Source organism: Diadema antillarum, unplaced genomic scaffold (genome assembly GCF_040938485.1).
Source record: "Diadema antillarum isolate AM-2024a unplaced genomic scaffold, OU_Dant_1.0 seq00001039_RagTag, whole genome shotgun sequence".
NCBI lineage: Eukaryota > Metazoa > Echinodermata > Echinoidea > Diadematoida > Diadematidae > Diadema > Diadema antillarum.
In genome coordinates this window covers 1,281,917-1,300,089 of record NW_027271870.1, presented here as the reverse complement: position 1 = coordinate 1,300,089, position 18,173 = coordinate 1,281,917, and the positions used below count along the sequence as shown (strand labels likewise).

Here is an 18,173-nt window from a genome sequence, read left to right as displayed (position 1 = left end):
CATAAAAATGCCAAAAAAACAAGTAACGTATAGCAAACTGTGAATAAGTCACCCCTCCCTCCCTCCCCCCCCCCCAAAAAAAAAAAAAAAAAAGAGGAAGAGATTTTCATCAAAATGTCTCTCCCTACCCATCCCTGGCCTAGGCCATTTTGGCAGATAATGGGCTCATTGTAAAGCAGCCTTGGACTTGAGATTCTTGGCTTGAGTGATCACACTGATTCCAGAACTTCTAAAACTACTGCTAGGGAGAGGGCAGTCTTACTTGCTGTCTGCCCATTCACACGCAAAGTTCTGAGCAAGGCAACAGGTAGTTACAAACAGAATTGACTTTCATCTTAATCTGCCATTCACCCCCAATACAAGAATATAAGGCTGAATGCCTGTCGATCATTGAACAAGTTCTTCAGTTGGCATGTATCAGGTGGTTATCTGGCCTTATGAATATCATTCTTTGGTCCTGTGTGGGGAAATGTTATGAATTTCATACTTTCTTGAAGACATACAGGTGGTACATGTATCCCCTGAAGCTTAAACCATAAACAAATATATAGAATACACAACGTTATCACACAGCCTATAACCAAGGAAGCATTAGCAACATCAACAAAACAGGCTTCACTACACATTCAAGATTTAAATCATTTGTTTGTTTGTTTTTTGGTCTTGGGTGGAGGCACCAAGAAGAAGGATTTCTCCTACGGTCAACAACATAGTCACAAAATTGCCCACACTACACAATGACAGATATCCCAACATCCACTCTACCTGTCAACAACTTCTTCACATGTGTTCAGTGTTCACTCTATCTTCAAATCATCTGTTTCTTTTTAATATGGCATCAAAAAATGGAGGGCGGGGGAGGGAACCTCTTTGACATTACGAATCCCCCTTTAAATCTCGATAGCAGGATCTGCACGCTGCCCTCACTTCCCCGGTGTTTCACACAAAAAGACAAGACAGGTATTTGGCTGACGGGAGGTCTAGCACTTCGAAACCGGTCAAAGTCGGTGAAGGAAGAGGAAATTATCACCTGGAGGTCGGGAACGAGGAACATGAGAGAACGGCGGACAGATCGTGTGAGAACATGTGACAGATGAAAATTAGAATAAAGAACAGGAGACCGTTTCATGAAACTTTTTGTCAGTGATTTACACTGACAACTGTTAAAAGCTACTGAAATCCTTGCGTCTGATTGGCCGATAGCAAATTTGTTGGTGAAAACCTCCGACGAACTCGTTGATGAAACGCCCCCCAGGAGGGCATTTCATGAAGGAACTTGTCGGATAAAATATCTGACAAGTCAATAATATCCGGCAAGTTCAGAGAAATCAGCCAATCAGACTAAAGAATTTCTCAAAACTTGTCGGATATAATTGACTTGTCAGATATTTTATCCGACAAGTTCCTTCATGAAATGCCCCCCTGGAGGAGGGGAAGATGAAGATGGCAAAAAAACAAAACAAAAAACAAAACACTGACATGATAACTGGGAGCTGGTGACAGCTTAATTATGGATCCTCTGCCATTGATTGGACAAAAAAGAGCAACAACTTACGAATATTAATAGGACTTGAACTGACCTACAATCCTAGCTTACACCACTCTCTTCAGGCAGATGGAGAAGAAAAACACAACCACAAATTGCAGACTTCAAATGTCATGGTTCACCAAAATTTGTCTCCATACATGTAAATGATTGATCACTTTTGTCAGGGATTGATTTTTAAGTTTCAAAATGCGAGTATAAAAATCTACCTAAAGCACGGAGGATCAATCACTAAATTCACATGTCTTTTTCTTTTTCCATTTTTTTTTTCTGGGGGGTAGGGAGAAAGTGGGAAGGTTAGTCAAAGTTGAATTCAAGAGGGAACATGTATGACTCAAAATGTCAGACCTTGTAATAAAGGTTTATTTTAAGCCTGTCAAGATTCACTCGCATGTAACACTGCCTTCCTCATTCATAAAATAGAGATAAAGTCATTAGAGTTGATGCAGAGTGCAACAAAAGTGTGTGTGTGTGTGGGGGGGGGGGGGAGGGGATAGAATACAACATACTTGGGTAATCAAGCACCAAGGGGTTGATGGGGGGAGGGGTGGCAACGGTTGCAGAAACCACAAGTAATCCTGTACCAGGGATGGGAGAGAACGGATGATTAAAGCTTGAGGGGAACCACAGGTAAATTCAGGGATGATGTTACTGGAAAACAGGGGGAGGGGGAGATTTAAAGCAAGGTAACCATAGGTAATCAAACAAGTTATCTGGTAATGACGATGATGATGATGAGGGTGGAATAAGGAGTTGGAGGAGGGGGAGGGGAAGTGGTGATGATGCGTATGGGGAATCAAAGGTCACTGCTGGAAACTGAATAAGAATGAAAGGAAGAGGGGAAGCAGTGGGACTTAATCAAAGGAACCACAGGTAATCAAACACAGGGGATGTTGGGGAGGTAAAAGAAATGACGATGCTTCCTAGTGGCTTCACTTCCTCACAGGACGTTTGCTATTTGGACAGGTTGGTGGCCCCAACAGTATGATGATACACACAGGTAACAAGAAAAAACAAAATAACAACACACACAAACACACACTGAAATAAAATGAATATAGCACAGACACCCTTGGGTTTAGACGTTACGTGAACCAGATATACTGGTCAATCTATCTCTGTCCAGCTTACATTTTCAAGCGTGAATACAACATTCAATAGGCCTATACATTAGACAAAAAAACACACACACACAGACCAAATGCCACAACAGAGAGATAGACAGACAGACAGACAGACAGAAACTGACAAACAAACAGAGAGGCAAGAAAGAAGAAAGTCAATCTATCTGGCATGAATACACAGTTACATTTTAATCTTCCAAATCGCAATCTCTCAGCACCGATTAGACATCTCGAAGTAACGTTTCGAGAAAGTTTTTGAGCAGCCTAACGAGCAATAATGTGTACATTATAGTCCCTTACAGTGAGACACTTAATACATCATGTGCATTCAGTTAGCATGGTCCAGTGGTTGTGCACTAGTGGACTTGCCAACAACCAGTGCTCAATGAACAACCCCGGCCTGCTGAGCCGCAGCGCGCTGATGACATGTGCCAAAATGTGTCTATTACCACAACAGACACCTTCTCATGTCATCCTTGAGTGATCAGCCGACAATGATTTCATCTTTCCAGAAAGCTGTCCAAAAAATAGAACAAAAAAATGATACTTTTTTCCCCTCTTCCTCTACTTCCTCCTCTCGTCATGTCTCTTCGTTTCCTTTTCTGGCTGTCTCGTTCGACGTTTTTCCGTCTTTAGCGAGAGAGACTGCATCTCAGAAACCTGCGATAGAGCCTTCAAAAGAATCACCTGCTTTGTCACCTATTGGCACGGGAGCCGCAGCCAATAAAACCCTCGTTGTGACAGACGAGGTTGGAGAAGTGAGAAATGCAAGTTGCTGACAGCTAATCTGATAATTAACCCCCCTATTCTCTGGTGATTATTGGAACGGGTGATAATGGGGACTGACCCCTTAGCTGGCTCTTCTTCCATCTTCCCTTTCATGTCCTCGTTTTTTGTTTTTTGTTTTTTTTTTGTCTTTCACTTTTCCTCTGATTCAGATCTTTCAACAGCTCGGTTATCTGTTCTGATGATTCACATTGCGGATGCCGTCACTGCCTCTGATACCGTGTCTCCAAATATCAATTATTTTTAGTACAAATATGCCAAGTTGCTGCCTTAAGCGTATCTAAAGTCCCCCAAATAAAACAAAGAAATAAACAAGAAGACCAAGAAAAACTAACAACACACATATTCAGAGAAAGCTAAAGCTCTGTACAGATTTAGCAATGAGGAGTAAGAATTGCTTTACCTCTTTTTCTTGTATACCTAAACTTTTGACACAGTTCTGCCAGTATCACAAGACCAAATTTTCCACCCAAACATGACCAAAATAAAGTCTTCACCAGCAAAAGGCACAATAAAGGTTAAAAGTCATATATGTACAACTATGCCATAAATGGTCACCACACGTCATTTGTAACCAGCAGTGACTGAGGCATTTTTTACCGTAACTTACGGACCTAAAATCATATTTTACTTCACACATCATGTTTTTCATTTGTGGCAAATGCTCACTGTGTTACTGTTAACATCTTCTCTTTTTTCTTTTTTTTTTTTTGGGGGGGGGGGGAGGGATTTCAAGCAAAGTCAACATCATCCAGAAATCCATCAACTGAGGTGGTGGGCTGGAATTACAGAATCTCTTGACACATGTAACAAGTTCTGATACAGCATCAACCACACAGCATCTAATGCTAGGTCGCTATTGCCCCATGACTAGCACAATGTCAATTGCAGTTTATTTTCCCACTGCGGCAAGAGACAATTTGAGCATTTCAATGGACGAACTGTATACCAAACACCTGCCTTTCCTTCGCTGTTCAAAAATTCTGATGTTTTGTGCCAGAAATCTGAAGTGCAATTCAATCACAAAGATCAGGATATGTCTGACGGAAAATGCTAATTGAACTTGATGTCGCTGCATAAATAGGGAAAGGGTAGAGACTCCCTGTCACAATGATTCTCTTACGCTAAGGCATCATAGAATATTCACGAATATGTCCGTATAAGCTGTTTATAATCCTTGCATGCCCAACGACTGCCCCTGCCTTTTTGTGCATCTGCGGCCACGTCTTCCACCGGCAGTGGTTCCCCACTCGGGCTGCGCCTCCCAATTGACCTAATAGCACAGATAATTTGTGGTAATAACACACGGCCGATCGATGCCGTTACCCCAACGCCAAACGTCCGGGACACAAGTGTGGGCATGGTGACTAATTCGAGCTCTGTCAAAATAGAAATTAACACATTACGTATGCATGCAGCCGGTTGTGGCTTCTGCCCTCTTTCATTCAATTCTCTTCCATCTTTTATATTACCCCTTCTTCCATCCCTCACCCCCCCCCCCCCCCAAACAAAAAAAAAAGCGTTATGTGCTATAAACTACCAGATTTGATAGGTGCTGGGGAAAAAAAAAAGAGAGAAAAGAGAAGACCAGGGACAGTAACAACCCGGGGGGCACAAAAACAGGGACAAACAAAATCTATAGGGGTATTAAAAATGAACACTACCAAGGCAGTGATAACATAAGCTAAAGCACTAAAGGTCTTAGGGTGTGGCTTGTTAAACCATACACCAAGTTATTGCTTGGGCTTGTATGACCAAGGAGGTACTAGGAAAGCTTAATTAGTAACTTCTTGGTATGACCATCTCCCTCCACTGTGCATTTCATTTCACTTGCTATGCACTACAATCAGAGAACATAACTAAGTCATTAGACTTTCACAGTAGTCATTTGGTTAGAAAATAAAGTCTAGCAGATAATTGCCTCTTTGGAGTCCAGGGCAATTTCAATCTCACGATGCTATGTAACATAGATCCAAGCTCATTTGACAAAACAGAAACAAAACACTTCACGGTGGTTAATCGCTGACTTTTGTGGTTCACAGAGGCCGGTCAATGGCACCGCGAACATAGCAGCTTGTAGCTTACGCGCTTTCCCTGTCAAATTGAACACATCTAATACTCCTGCATGAGGCTACCCCCAACATGACCACAAAGTACAACATCCAATACCACTACCAGGGATATCAGCAACGATTGCAACAAAAACAAAAACAAACCTTCCCTTGCAATTAAATGTTGACGATTCCGTAAGACAGCTCGATAACTCATGCAAATGCACTATAGGGAGCTGGCAGAGAGGTATTTCATGCTTTATATCGCAGGTAGCAGATTATACAACCAAGAACAGCTGAAAAACTTTCTGGGAATCTCAACATATTATTCCCCATTGGCAATATTCTCAATATGAATATGATTTACAATGCGAGAAGCACTTGAACATGCAAGAACAGTGTGAAATGGATTGAGGCATTTTTCGCTACATCAACATCAGCCAGTGGTTGACGGTGAAGGGGGGGGGGGGAGGGAGGGTTAAAAAAAAGGGGGTAGACAGGGTTAGAAAAAGAGAGAGAAAGAGAGCTGAGAAAAAGAAAACATGAAAGATCATTGCATCATTAATGCTGTAGAAACAGAGCTGGTGTTCTGATGACATGTACACGATATATCTGTCCACTTTGTGCATATATGCTTGTGTGTGTGTGTTTGTATGTGAGTGTAACATGTATGCGTGTATTTGTGTGTGTGTGTGTGTGTGTGTGTGTGTCGGTCTGTATGTCAGTGTGATAGAGAAAGAAGAGAATAGAAATGTGGCATGCACCAAAGGAGTAGAAGCAATCACAATAAAAATAACACAAAAGCTACAGGTGCCCAGAAGACTTCAAGGGACCGCCGTGCAATGTTCCGTCCTGTGTGACACTCGCAGCACAAGAATCAATCACCGATGTTTTCCAGTCTGGGGCATTGCACACTATCATGCAGGTTGGATATCTTCTTTAGAAGAGATGAAGACACATTAAACAAATGTAAAAAGTTCAGAAACTTAAAAAAGGAAATCTTCATAGGCATTCTGTACTTTGATATTGATAATCTGACCACTCTGGATAGCATGTTTTTTGTCTGGTGTCAGTAAACCTGACTAACCTGAAGCACTGGACTTCGTTGTGAGAAGGGGGGGGGGGGGGGGGAGTGTCCTCCTATTCTTTTCTGATCTTCTGTTGATACCAGAAACTTTTTTGGTACAGAATTGGCAAACTGATGTAAGGGGAAGACTTAGGGATTGTTGTTGTTGCTATTTCTGAGATCATCAAACTTTCACTTCTTGAAAACGTTGGTAGGTACACACAACTGTCCCGCACTTTGTGTCGTATCCATGCATTCAAAGCCCTACCAAAATATTGACAGAAAGTGTCGTGACTGATTCAGGATACTGGATGTTTGCTGTCTGTTCTGAAGTTTTCTTTTGCGCTCTGGAGTTTAGTTTTCGTTTCGCACCTGGAGGACAGCTGAAAGGAACTCACGTGCCTACATAATCTCGAACTTTTACCAGCTGCTTCTAGATAGAGCCCAATCCATGGACTTTCCTCCACAAGTTGAGCCCAACAGCAGAGCTCAGTCATAACATGACACTACTGCGCTCACCATTTTGTTCGCTCTCTTCCACTCGTTTAAGGGATAGCATGTATACAGGAGGAGGATCGCGCATCCAGGGTCCTCTAGTACACCAGGCGCAGACGATGGATATTGTTATCTTGTTATCAATTTCGCTGCAGTGTCATAACAAGTTGCTGACGGGAGAACCCACGGCTCTCGGGCGGGATGTCGCCAAAACAAGAGTTCACTCTCGGGGTGTGCTCCTCCTTCCCTCCTCCCTCCCCCTCCTCTTCAGCCACAACCCTCCCATCCCCACTTCCAGCCTTCCTCCTGGTCATCTCGGCAATATTGGCCGCATCACTTTGCAAAACACTCCCGGGAGATGGCTGGGTATAGCCTTACAAAATAAGTCAACACGTACCGGAACGTACATTCACTTGTATGAAAAATAAAAAAAAGAGAAGATATAGCGAGAGAGAGAGAGGAAAGAAAAAGAAGAAGAAGGGCAAAAGAAAAAAACAACAACACCAGGACAACCAAGAAACTTGCAGACATGTTGGATAGCTGTGACATTTAGGACAGACGTCATGGCACCCCCGCACCAGAAGTGTTCTTCTTGTTTGTCCTAGTCAATGCTCCCATCTTCTACTGTGCATTTCCCTTTCTACATATTATATATGCCCTAATTTCTGTGATTGGAGGTGAGAGGGCCTAGAGGTGTTAGTCCCCCCCCCCCCCCCCCCCCCCCCCCCCCACTGCTTGAATAATCATACAAAAGATAAAGCATCGATTGGAGTTAATGATGTAGGGGGATAGAGAAGAGATGGGGCAGTTCTCTAGTCTCATGATGAAAAGGACAAACTTGTCCCAAATCCTGTCAAGCATCACTACACTATTTCTTCCACCTCCCTTTGCTTCTAGTGAAACCCAGACATATACTCTGTATGTGCATAAGTGCAGACTTTGTAGTATTTGCATACTGACTGATCTTTTAGCCATGTTGTATGCAGCCCTGATATCTGACGAGAAATTGCTTGACATCACTCCCAAACATCTGACCAGTGATCGGTACGGCAAGCAGCAGAGGAACTTTGTAAGTTATGTGATTAGCAGCACTCGTTAAGCTTTGTCGACCCAATACAACAAATTTACTTTTTCAGGACTGACTATGCCCGGGCAGCGGCTTGAACCGAAAATTGATTTGTGCAATCTTCATTTGCCAACTGTCCTCTTGCACACGGCTCTCCCAGGAAATCCAGAAGGACTCTGAGGGAAGGCTACCAACAACTACTGTACCTTTTGGCAGCAATAACCTACTGAAGCTCCTGTGGACGGGAGGAACAGGACAGCCAACCCTTGTGACACGATGCTATCAACGGGAGTCACCACGCGTGTCATTACGATGAGTAGACACTAAGGCACTTCCTGGGGTTATGTAATGCAGTTATCTCAGGGGAGACAACGCCCGCATCCCTCCCCGCCTTCAGAAACGGTGGCAGAGGGAGGACTCCGCGCTATCACCTGTCAAGCGATGACCGGTGGCACTAAACCTTTTCCCCCCGACAAGACGCCGTCCCTCGCAAACACACTGGACAAGGCCGAATTACCTTTTCTACAAATTACTTTGACATTTGTGACAGCACGTCCGAGCAGCACCCCTCCCCCACTCCAAATCCTTACTCACATAGCGAGCTTTTAGATGAGGAATCAACAAACTCTGCCACGCCGTGATCAAACACAAGGCCGGTATTGGATGATTACCAAAATCCATGAGACATACATGTACCGGTACTCAAACTTGCTGTCGTAAATGCATGCAACACAAAAGGGGGTATGACGGACAATCAATCCCATGTTCCCTTCCTTCCTGGTAAGAAAAAGGATGTCAGTGAAAGTGGATAAAGTATAAATTCCCTGTCTAAGCCTTTACCTGAACAGAGTAACATATCTGAAATCTTCTTTTTTTTTAAAAGAGAATCTGATGAAAATAAAAGACATAGCTTGGCTTTTGTGTGTTTCTTTTTAAACGTAAACTGGAATACGGATGCAAACTAACTGAAACCGCAAAACACGTCTGTCGTCTCTGATGTCCTATCATACCATCATCCTGTTCACAATCCATTCATCCTCTTCTGTGTGTGCAGTTATTCTTCACTTGAACACATAGTTAGACAAAGACACACAACACTATCTTCTGTACTGTGTGTCTGCCAGGAGAAAAACAACAACAGCAAACAAACAAAATATAAACAGCCAAAGAAGAAAATGAAAATGAAGTCTCAGAGACATTTTGGCTCATTCTCAATTTCTCTCGCTCAGCCATTCCTCTGACATCAGGTGCCAAGCCGAAAATGGCCATTTCCGGCCTTGAGGAAAAGGGGTAGCAAAATAAAGACACCTTTTTGCCCACAGCACACCTGGATTGCCTCCTTCCATTTACCATTCCCCTATATCCATTTCTAGGTACTATCAAAACGACAACAACAACAACAACAAATAGAAATCCTGAGAAAAACAGAACAAGACAGAAATATAAAAAAGAGAAATGCCAAATCATAGGATAACGAGGGGCCTCGTAATCAGATGCTTCCTGCAATTAAGACTGACAGGGCTGCAACAACTGCTCAGAGACGGGCAGCCTTCTCTCTCTTTCTCATTGCATACACTTTGTGTCATGGAGAACAAGGGAATCTTGTTTCCTCTACATCAACAAGCAGTTGGCACAGGAACCTGAGGGTTAATTTAGAAAAAAAAGAAGAGAAAGACCCAGAAAGAGAGGACGAGAAAAAGCACATGTTTCTTCGGAGTGAATTGGCACTTTCATGGAAAACACCTGACGCACTGGTATCACACATTTGTTTGGCAACTTGCTGCGGCTGTCCTGTTCTTGCACAACACGTGGATAGAAGACTATACAAGCAAATGAATAGAGATCATCACTGTGGAACTGGACAAAGAAAAAACAAAACTGGTTTAGCACCCCAAGAGGTGAATATTCTTATGAAATCTGCCAGAATTTCCGAGGGAGCTTTTGGTTCTTGCTCCCTACATGGACGCAGATAGGTAGGTAAGCTTTAATCGGACGCACTGTCCAGAATTCTGTCATTATATGCCATATTGGAGCACAAATATGGTACCATCCTATTCAAAACCAAATAGAAATGCAGCCATGAGCCCAGTCCAGCGGAAGAAAAGTGAATAAAAATCAAAGCAACACACAGAACTTTGGATCAGAACTTCATGGCAGACCAACATTTCTTGCTCCTCCAACAACAGATGTGGGGGCGACTGTTATTGCAAGGAGTAGCATCAGTCTCATACATATGCATTATTACTTTTACAAATTTATGCATATTCATGACATAGAATAGCTCTTGGTGGTTTCCTCTGTGCACACTAACACTCCCAGGGCTACCATGCCAATATACCAATGACTTTGTACACAAGGAAGTTCGGATATGATAATAACATGCACACACACACACACACACACACACACACACACACACACACACACAATACACAAAAAGTAAAACAAGCAGTAGGAAAAGAACAGGAATCACTCATGTTTACTTCCAATCTCACACAGGAGACGGCCGTATGGCAAAGGTCGCGATAAAAATAATGGATGAACAGAGCAATATGATCTCTTCAAGAAATATCTTATGATCATGAAATCTTCTGAAGAACAAGACAGGGGGAAAGGGGGAGGGGGGAAGGGAAGGGTTTACACAGCATGCAAAATGTAGTACTCACAGTAGTCGCAGGCTCTCGAGGTGGGTGAAGAGATCGCGGGGTAGGGAAGCGATGCGGTTGCGGTTGAGCTTGAGGACCTCCAAAGATCGCAGGTAGTCCAGACTCCTCTCCTGCAGGCTGCTTATACGGTTGTTCTCCAAATATCTGGCGACGTTTTGAAGACGAGATACAAAAGAAGGAAGGAGGAATAAGAGGGGGAAGTAAGAGGGGAGGTAAGGGGGAGGGAAGGGGGAGAAGGCACCCAGAGAAGGAAATTGGAGATAAAGAAAGAAGGACATGGAAAACAACAAGAGAAAAGAGAATTCATATATTACATTATTGTCAACCCATGTCATAGGCCATGAAAATATTGTGAAGACATGCCTGACATTGGTACATATTCAAATCAAGCAAACGACAAAAAGCAGAATCATTGCATTTCTGGCACATAGGATGATTACTCTGCCCTAAAACCGTCCTAAATCATTTCAGAACAGAAAGGAGACAGCAGAATGAACAATATGGCACCAAGAATTTCCTGACTGAAAGAAACACTTCATTGTGATTATGTTACATTGTTTTGGAGATAAATTCTTCTTTTCTGAAACACACTTGCCATTCTGCATATCGGAGTTCCTTTCTCTCTCTTTCTAAGACCTGACTTGAGCCCACTACCGCTCACTCCTGCTAAACAGGAGCGGCAAAGGATGCTGCAACAACCGACCATCTTTGGCAACGGACACGTGTCACCTTCGGCTTCTTTTACCGCCCCCCATAAAACGTCACTGCTTCATTTGCCATCTTTGTCCGCCCTGCCCATCACAACCACTTCAATTAGTCTCAGGGACCAGTCTTCAATCACCGACCGGCAGGGATCGGATCTATGGCAGTTAAACTGCCCCCACCATTTCCCGTGACAGGTGTTGATCGCTGCGATCGCATCAACTTGACTGCCAACCACTTAGGCACATCACCCCGCATTAACCCCTCTACCACCGTGTCCACCTTCCCTGGAAAGCCAATCGAGGTAGAGTCAATATCTGAAGGGGCGCCATCAATTTCTTGCCAATACTTTGATTTGAAGATACTCAAGAGGATGAATTTAACCAAGAGAAATGTTTTTAGGTAGAAAATACACCCAACTTGGGTATACATTAAGTGAGATGTAGAACCGTCAATGGCTACTTCTACAGAGTTCATTCATCCCTCTTTGTGCCGAATCCAAGAATATATGTGAGGAGACGGATCATTGCAAACAGAACTTGCATACCATTCAATGCATGAGATACAATATGTCTTGCCTGAGTTTTTCCTTAACTGCACAATATACTGCATGAGTATCATAATCAGTACGACTCTTATCATAGCCTAGAAAGAAATATTGGTGGGGGGGGGGGGGGGGGGAGGAGGAAAAATGAATCATTAAGGAGTGCTGTTGAATCCCAAAACAATGCCTGTCATTATCCCTAAGTAACAATTCATCACGGAGTCTCAGCCGTCGGCAAGCCTGAAAGGAATTCTTCATCAACAGCAAATTCAACGTAAGCATTTCATGAGTGAATTTCTCTTTGGTATGCACAGCGCGCTGCACACTCGGCCTAATGGGGACTCGCTGGGAATGGCGCTCAGTGTTTGATGTGAGCGGGCTGTGCCGACAAGACAACACATTGGGGGTCTTGTCAAAATGCTACGGCACTATTCAACGGCTTTGCTTAAGCAGTCTTAATCGAGGGGGAACTCGCTTTCTTCCTACGGCATACTTTCAAAAGAGATTTTCCTTCTTTTATTTCCTTTTTTTTTAATTGAGTGAGAGGATGCACAGATGAGGCTGATGACAGCTTCACTGTCATTCACTGCATGGCTGGCTGAAAGATGACTAGTCCTTGGTTGCCATGGAAACTGGCTACCTGTCTGCCACATCTCATCAATCTGACATGTGCCTCCTTAACTCATCAATTACAGGTATGGCTGTTCCCAACTCCTTCCCTCCCCCCTCCCCCCCCCCCCCCAAAAAAAAAGAAATGTATTCTCCCTTGTCTAGATAATGAATTTGTCCTGCAACCAAAGGGGTTAGGATCACCAGAAGATATTACCGACAGTAAAGAAATGGGGGGGTGAAGGAATATCAATGGAACGGGTCATGCAGAAAAGAGGCATGCCATGCATCAGCCGAGAACTGGGAAGACTCTCTGCTGAAACAGGGACATTACCATTAGTTCTAGCGAACCCAAGGCATCCGATTGTAATCATACGGACAAAAATAAGAAAATTGTGGCATTTTTAGACAGTAATTCTCATTTTTTCTGAAGTATATGACTAAATTAATCTGTGTTCCACTTTCAGCCTCTTTCCTGGGAGTTTTGGTTTCATCTTCTTTCTCTTTCTAGAACTTCTTTTTCCTCCTTTTTTTTTTTTTTTTTTTTTGCGTATAGCTCTTTTGCAGGTATCGGTGCACCGCACATTCCACAAATAATGTTAGCAATCAGGTCGGGATTGTGAGTCATATATTCAGCAATGATTGAAATGGGTCATACATCTCAGAAACTCCTCCGTGGTGGGAGTTTTCAGCGTCGGCAGCGTGCACTGCCTCACCTGCCTCCAGGCAAATGGACTCTCCAGTGGAAGGAGGTAAAAAAAAATAATAAAGAGAAAAAAAAAATAAAGCAAGGAAAAAGGTGGAGAAGCGAGTGAATGCGCGAGGTGTGGTTGCGTGTCCATGTCGTGCATTAGCTTAATTGCCAGACCTGGTTGTACTGTTACCCATCTCCCTTCCCCCTCCCACACCATAACTTCCCCTCCTGTGACTTTCTCCATAATGCTCCCTTTTAGTTAGATATGGGGGGGGGGGGGCGGCCTTTATTTGTGGCATTATCTGTCCCTTCTTACTATCTTGCTTTTTGTTATTGTTTCTCTCCTTGTTTTCAAAGCACTGGATGACTTAATGCTCAGGTGACCAATCGTGATACTAAGACAAACAGTTGCAGAGCTAAGCGTTTTAATCCATCACCGCCGGGGACTGGCTGATGCGATCCTCCCGTGTTTTGCATCCAGCATCCCCCTTCCTACCCTTCGCACCCCCCCCCCCCCCTTTTTTGCCTCCGGCCCTTATACTACAATCCCTTCCCACCTCTTTTGCCCAGAGATGCTCTAAAAACAGCACTTCAATTTAGGAGATTGCAAGAAGGTGAGCCTGCCCCGAAATGGGATTGTGCAAATAAAAATGGATTGGAAAATGGAAAAGGGACGTCCGCCCTAAGCTGGCTGGGGACCACTCTGCCGTGTTGATGGAAATATTTGACGGAGAACTTGGTGGAGTGGAGTGCCTTCAGTAACAAAAGCCGTATTATTGACACAGGCCCTCGTGTTGAAAGTTGACCCGTGCCCCAATCTGGGGCCACACACAAACTACAACAACTCTTGTTTCGGACGCTTGCATTAACCAGCTCCGTCTCCAAACTTTAAATTGTGTTGGACGATCATTTCGTGGAGCAAAATATTTGTAGCATGATTGCTCAGTTCCTATGGAGTACTTCAACCAACATTCAAATTTGTAACATAGTGCAAGATTTTGGTTAAAGCGACCCACAACCTTGCAATGTCAGAGTTCTGATGATTTGCAAAAGACAATATAGTGATAAAGAATTACCACAGGGATTACTTCAGTGACAGTCACTGTAATAGTTTCTGCTTCAGTAGTACAGTCACTGTTTGTCTGCCCATATAGATCTCACTGCACCGTTTTGCTTTGTTTATTTTGTTTTGGTTTTTCCTCGCACTTTTCAACATCTAATTCAGCGCTGGTGATGGAATACTTACAAGAGATGAAGCCGGTTGTCCGGTGGAAATGTGCCCGCTCTGAACTGTCCTATGCGATTGTAGCTTAGGTCCAGCATGTGTAATGACGTCAAGCCGCGTAGTGCCGCCGGACTGATGCTTGTGATTCGATTATGATGCCTGAAAGACGTAAGCACATGAAGAAAAACAAAAGAAGTCAATTTTGAGATTCACACTTGAATGTTATACATCAACAATGTGTGCCGACTAGCACGTAGGCAAAATGCATATTTACACTACTACATGGCATTCAATCTTTTTCTCTTTCATACTCCTTGTTCAGCCTTTCAATAACAGAAATATCAGCAAATGCATACAACCTGAAAGTAAAAGAAACGATGAACACCAAAAAATGGTTACCAAAACAAGAAAAAAAAAGAGGAATAGTTACATCACTTTCTGCAAAAGAGGATGCATGTGCAGTTGTGCATGTTTTTGTGTGTCGCTATGTGTGTGTCTACATGAGTGTGCCTGTCTGCGCAAGTGAGCACAGTTGTGTGGAATCAGAGATTAGCGAAAATGTGGTGTGTTCGGAGCTCAAAACTTGGGATTTGCGTAAATTCCCCCTCAGCCTCCCTTTCCCCCAAACCTAAATCCTCCCCTACTTTGGCTCAAAATCATATCTGGCAGATGCATATCGCAGAGAAATTATTTCATGAGCGCCCGTCAGCAGTCATGTGGGACTACTTAGCGTGGACAAACTGGAGTTAATCAAGAGAGGTACTAACTAAGCCATGATTAGAGTCTCTCTAAATCTGGACATGTCTCAACAATCTCCTCCCCTCATCCCTATCTTGACATGACAAGATGATTTTTTTTTCCCCTCTCTCTCTTCTCTGGATACATGCAAAGAATCAAATTTTGTGTCATCTCTCTCTCTCTCCCTTGTTTTCTCTTTAGATGACACATGAATGCCATCTCTTTTTTTATCTTTGTTTAATCCTTTAAAGAGGAAATGGACTGTTTGCTTCGTCATCAGAATGCTGTGCACGATTAGTTTGCGTTTGTCATCTCTCTGTTTTTCGGGGGGGTGGGATGCCAAAGATGGACTACCGAGGACTATGGAACATGGCTGTATACTCTTTACAGAATCACAAACCTATTGGCTCTGCATTTAAGTGAGCAAAGAAATGGCAAAGTACGAAGCATGAGGAGAAACGAAAAAAAAAGGGGGGGGTTCTACAAAACTAGGCAGCATCCTCATCTCGCCCCGTTTATTGATGTAAACAAAGTGACGACAACCAGATCTGACTAAGCTTCCTCGTATTTAGCTCAAGCCCCGCTCCTCTTCATTGATAACAAGTTTGCCAAGTCGAGGGCGCTGCAGCGGAGCGGCCGGCCAGCCGGGGCGGCAAAGTGCATTCCCCCTCGCAAAGTGTCTCTGAAGATTTCCCCCCTTTCACTCCTTATCTCCATTCATATCTTGACAGTTCTCTTCCCATCACACGGGGAATTCTTCTCTTTCCCATACTACAGGTCGGACTAAGGACCTTTTTTTTCCTTTATGCAAATATCCCTTTGGAAGACAGCGAAGATTACAGAAAAAATATGAAGGTCACAATGATAGTGCCTTCATAATAAAAGACATCCTTGGCTGAATGAGCCCATTCATGTACAGTATCTCACAACCATGCTCTTGCTGCTTTGAACAAAAGGTGGGGGGCGCACGAGTCCCCCCCCCCCCCCCAATGAATTTACAATTCTCACGTAAAGCAAAATTCACACCTTGAAAAACCTGAGATTAATCAAACCCATATTAAAGCACACCACGCTCAGTCATCCCTCATGCTCGTTTTTCCCTTTGCGACTGTAGAATGCAGAGAATGGTATTTTCCCGAAATCGGTGAGCATGCTTAAGATTCATGGTACCTGTTTTGTCAATGAATGAAATTATCACAATTTCCCTGATAGAGAGTGATGGAAGGATGAGGACAAATAGAAAGATATGTACTTACAATCATCACATATCAAATTTTGCTCACGTTTTCCCTTCATGAAACTCAACATCAGCCACACCGAAAAAAAAAACAACAAATACAAAAACAACTGAATGAATAAAAAAATACATGTATACTACAACATGACTCTTAACACATTGTTTAAAAGAACCAGGTCTGTTAAGAACAAATCTACCAGCACGGTATAATCTCAAAGAGAAGATGGGTTATTGAGGAGGATGTAGGTTAATATTTCTTTTTGATCTACTCTTCACACCCAATTGACTTTAGCCCTTTACACCACAAAAACACTATGGGTACCAACATGCACTATGTGGGCATGTTTCGCCTGCCAGCATGTATGAAGAGCACAAGATGCTATTAAATATTGCATTTCACACTCTATACCTCTGTGAAGAGCTACATCCTGAAACTTGATAATTACAGAGGGGGCTTAGAAAAAATAAACATCAAGGGAAATGAAATATGGAAAGTGAAAGAGAACAACATATGTACAGACAGACATTAAATGTCGAGGCGGGGAAATGAAAGAAAGAAAGATGAGAGAGAAATATGATGATAAGTGATCATTTCACTTTGTCATGTCCTCCAAAAGGAGGGCATTTCCTCTTTCAGGTCATAGCCCCGGCATGGTGATGGCGATTTCATTAACGAGAGCAAGCCTTTGAGACAGTGCTGTGGTATCAAGTCTTAAACGCATTGTGAAGATAAATACTTAATGCAACCTTATACTCTGCACTGTAAAACAAACCTATCATCAATATTATCTTTTGGAAACAATGAAAACTATATGGGAGGGGGTGGTAGGGGGTAAAAAAACAAACAAGAAAACTATAATTTGTATGACAAAGCAACAGAAAGGCACAAGTGAAAACTAATTAAAGTGCGGATGAGAAATTCCACGGAAAGGGAGATGCCTCATTTACCCTCCGTGCACTTGGGATCCTGAATAAGGTTCTGTGTGCCCCTTTGCATGCCACACCAACCTGTGGCATCACAGGATTTGAATGCCCCGACACGACAAGAAATCTGGCAATCTCTGGCAGTCACACTTACCCGGGGAGCCGTTCACACTGACAATGACAGATTATGATTGAACAGAGCTGGCCACATTGCAGTATATGTGAGGCAGAGCCACCTGAAACACCACCACAAAACAACACTGGAGTGGCATTTTTCTTTGTGCAAGTTTTGTTGTTAGGATTTTTTACAAGCGATGACCCTTCACTGCAAAAAAAATTGACAATTTTCAATTCCTCTGTAATATTTGGATTACTCCATGTAGCCATGCATAAAACGCTATTCGCAGCCTGCTGGCAAGGCTTTCTATTATGTCACATTTACAGTTACGTGCAGCCTTCTTTGCCAATCATGTTCCCGAGCAAAAAAAAAAATCTATTCTCAAGTGCAGTAACACTGCAGGTTTTCGGTCAGTATTCATGAAATAACAAGTAGACTGTAGGTCATATGTACAGGATGGATCTGGGCCCCATTTCATAAAAGATGTTAGAATGACAACTCTTACTGGAATGACAACTTTCCACAGCAAACAGCCAATCAGGAAGCTGTATTCTTGTCGTTACCATGACAATTGTCATTCCA

At 43.0% G+C, this 18,173-nt stretch overlaps 1 protein-coding gene across 1 annotated transcript in view; it reads right to left on the bottom strand.

The window, feature by feature from the left end:
* LOC139742939 (uncharacterized) overlaps positions 1-18,173 on the bottom strand; it is a 97,667-nt gene that overhangs the window by 19,459 nt on the left and 60,035 nt on the right. Inside the window, exons 5-6 of the mRNA XM_071653446.1 lie at positions 14,596-14,733; positions 10,801-10,944 (exon numbers count right to left, since the gene is read on the bottom strand). Of these exons, the coding sequence (XP_071509547.1) occupies positions 10,801-10,944; positions 14,596-14,733 (282 nt within the window). The remainder of the gene's footprint in view (positions 1-10,800; positions 10,945-14,595; positions 14,734-18,173) is intronic.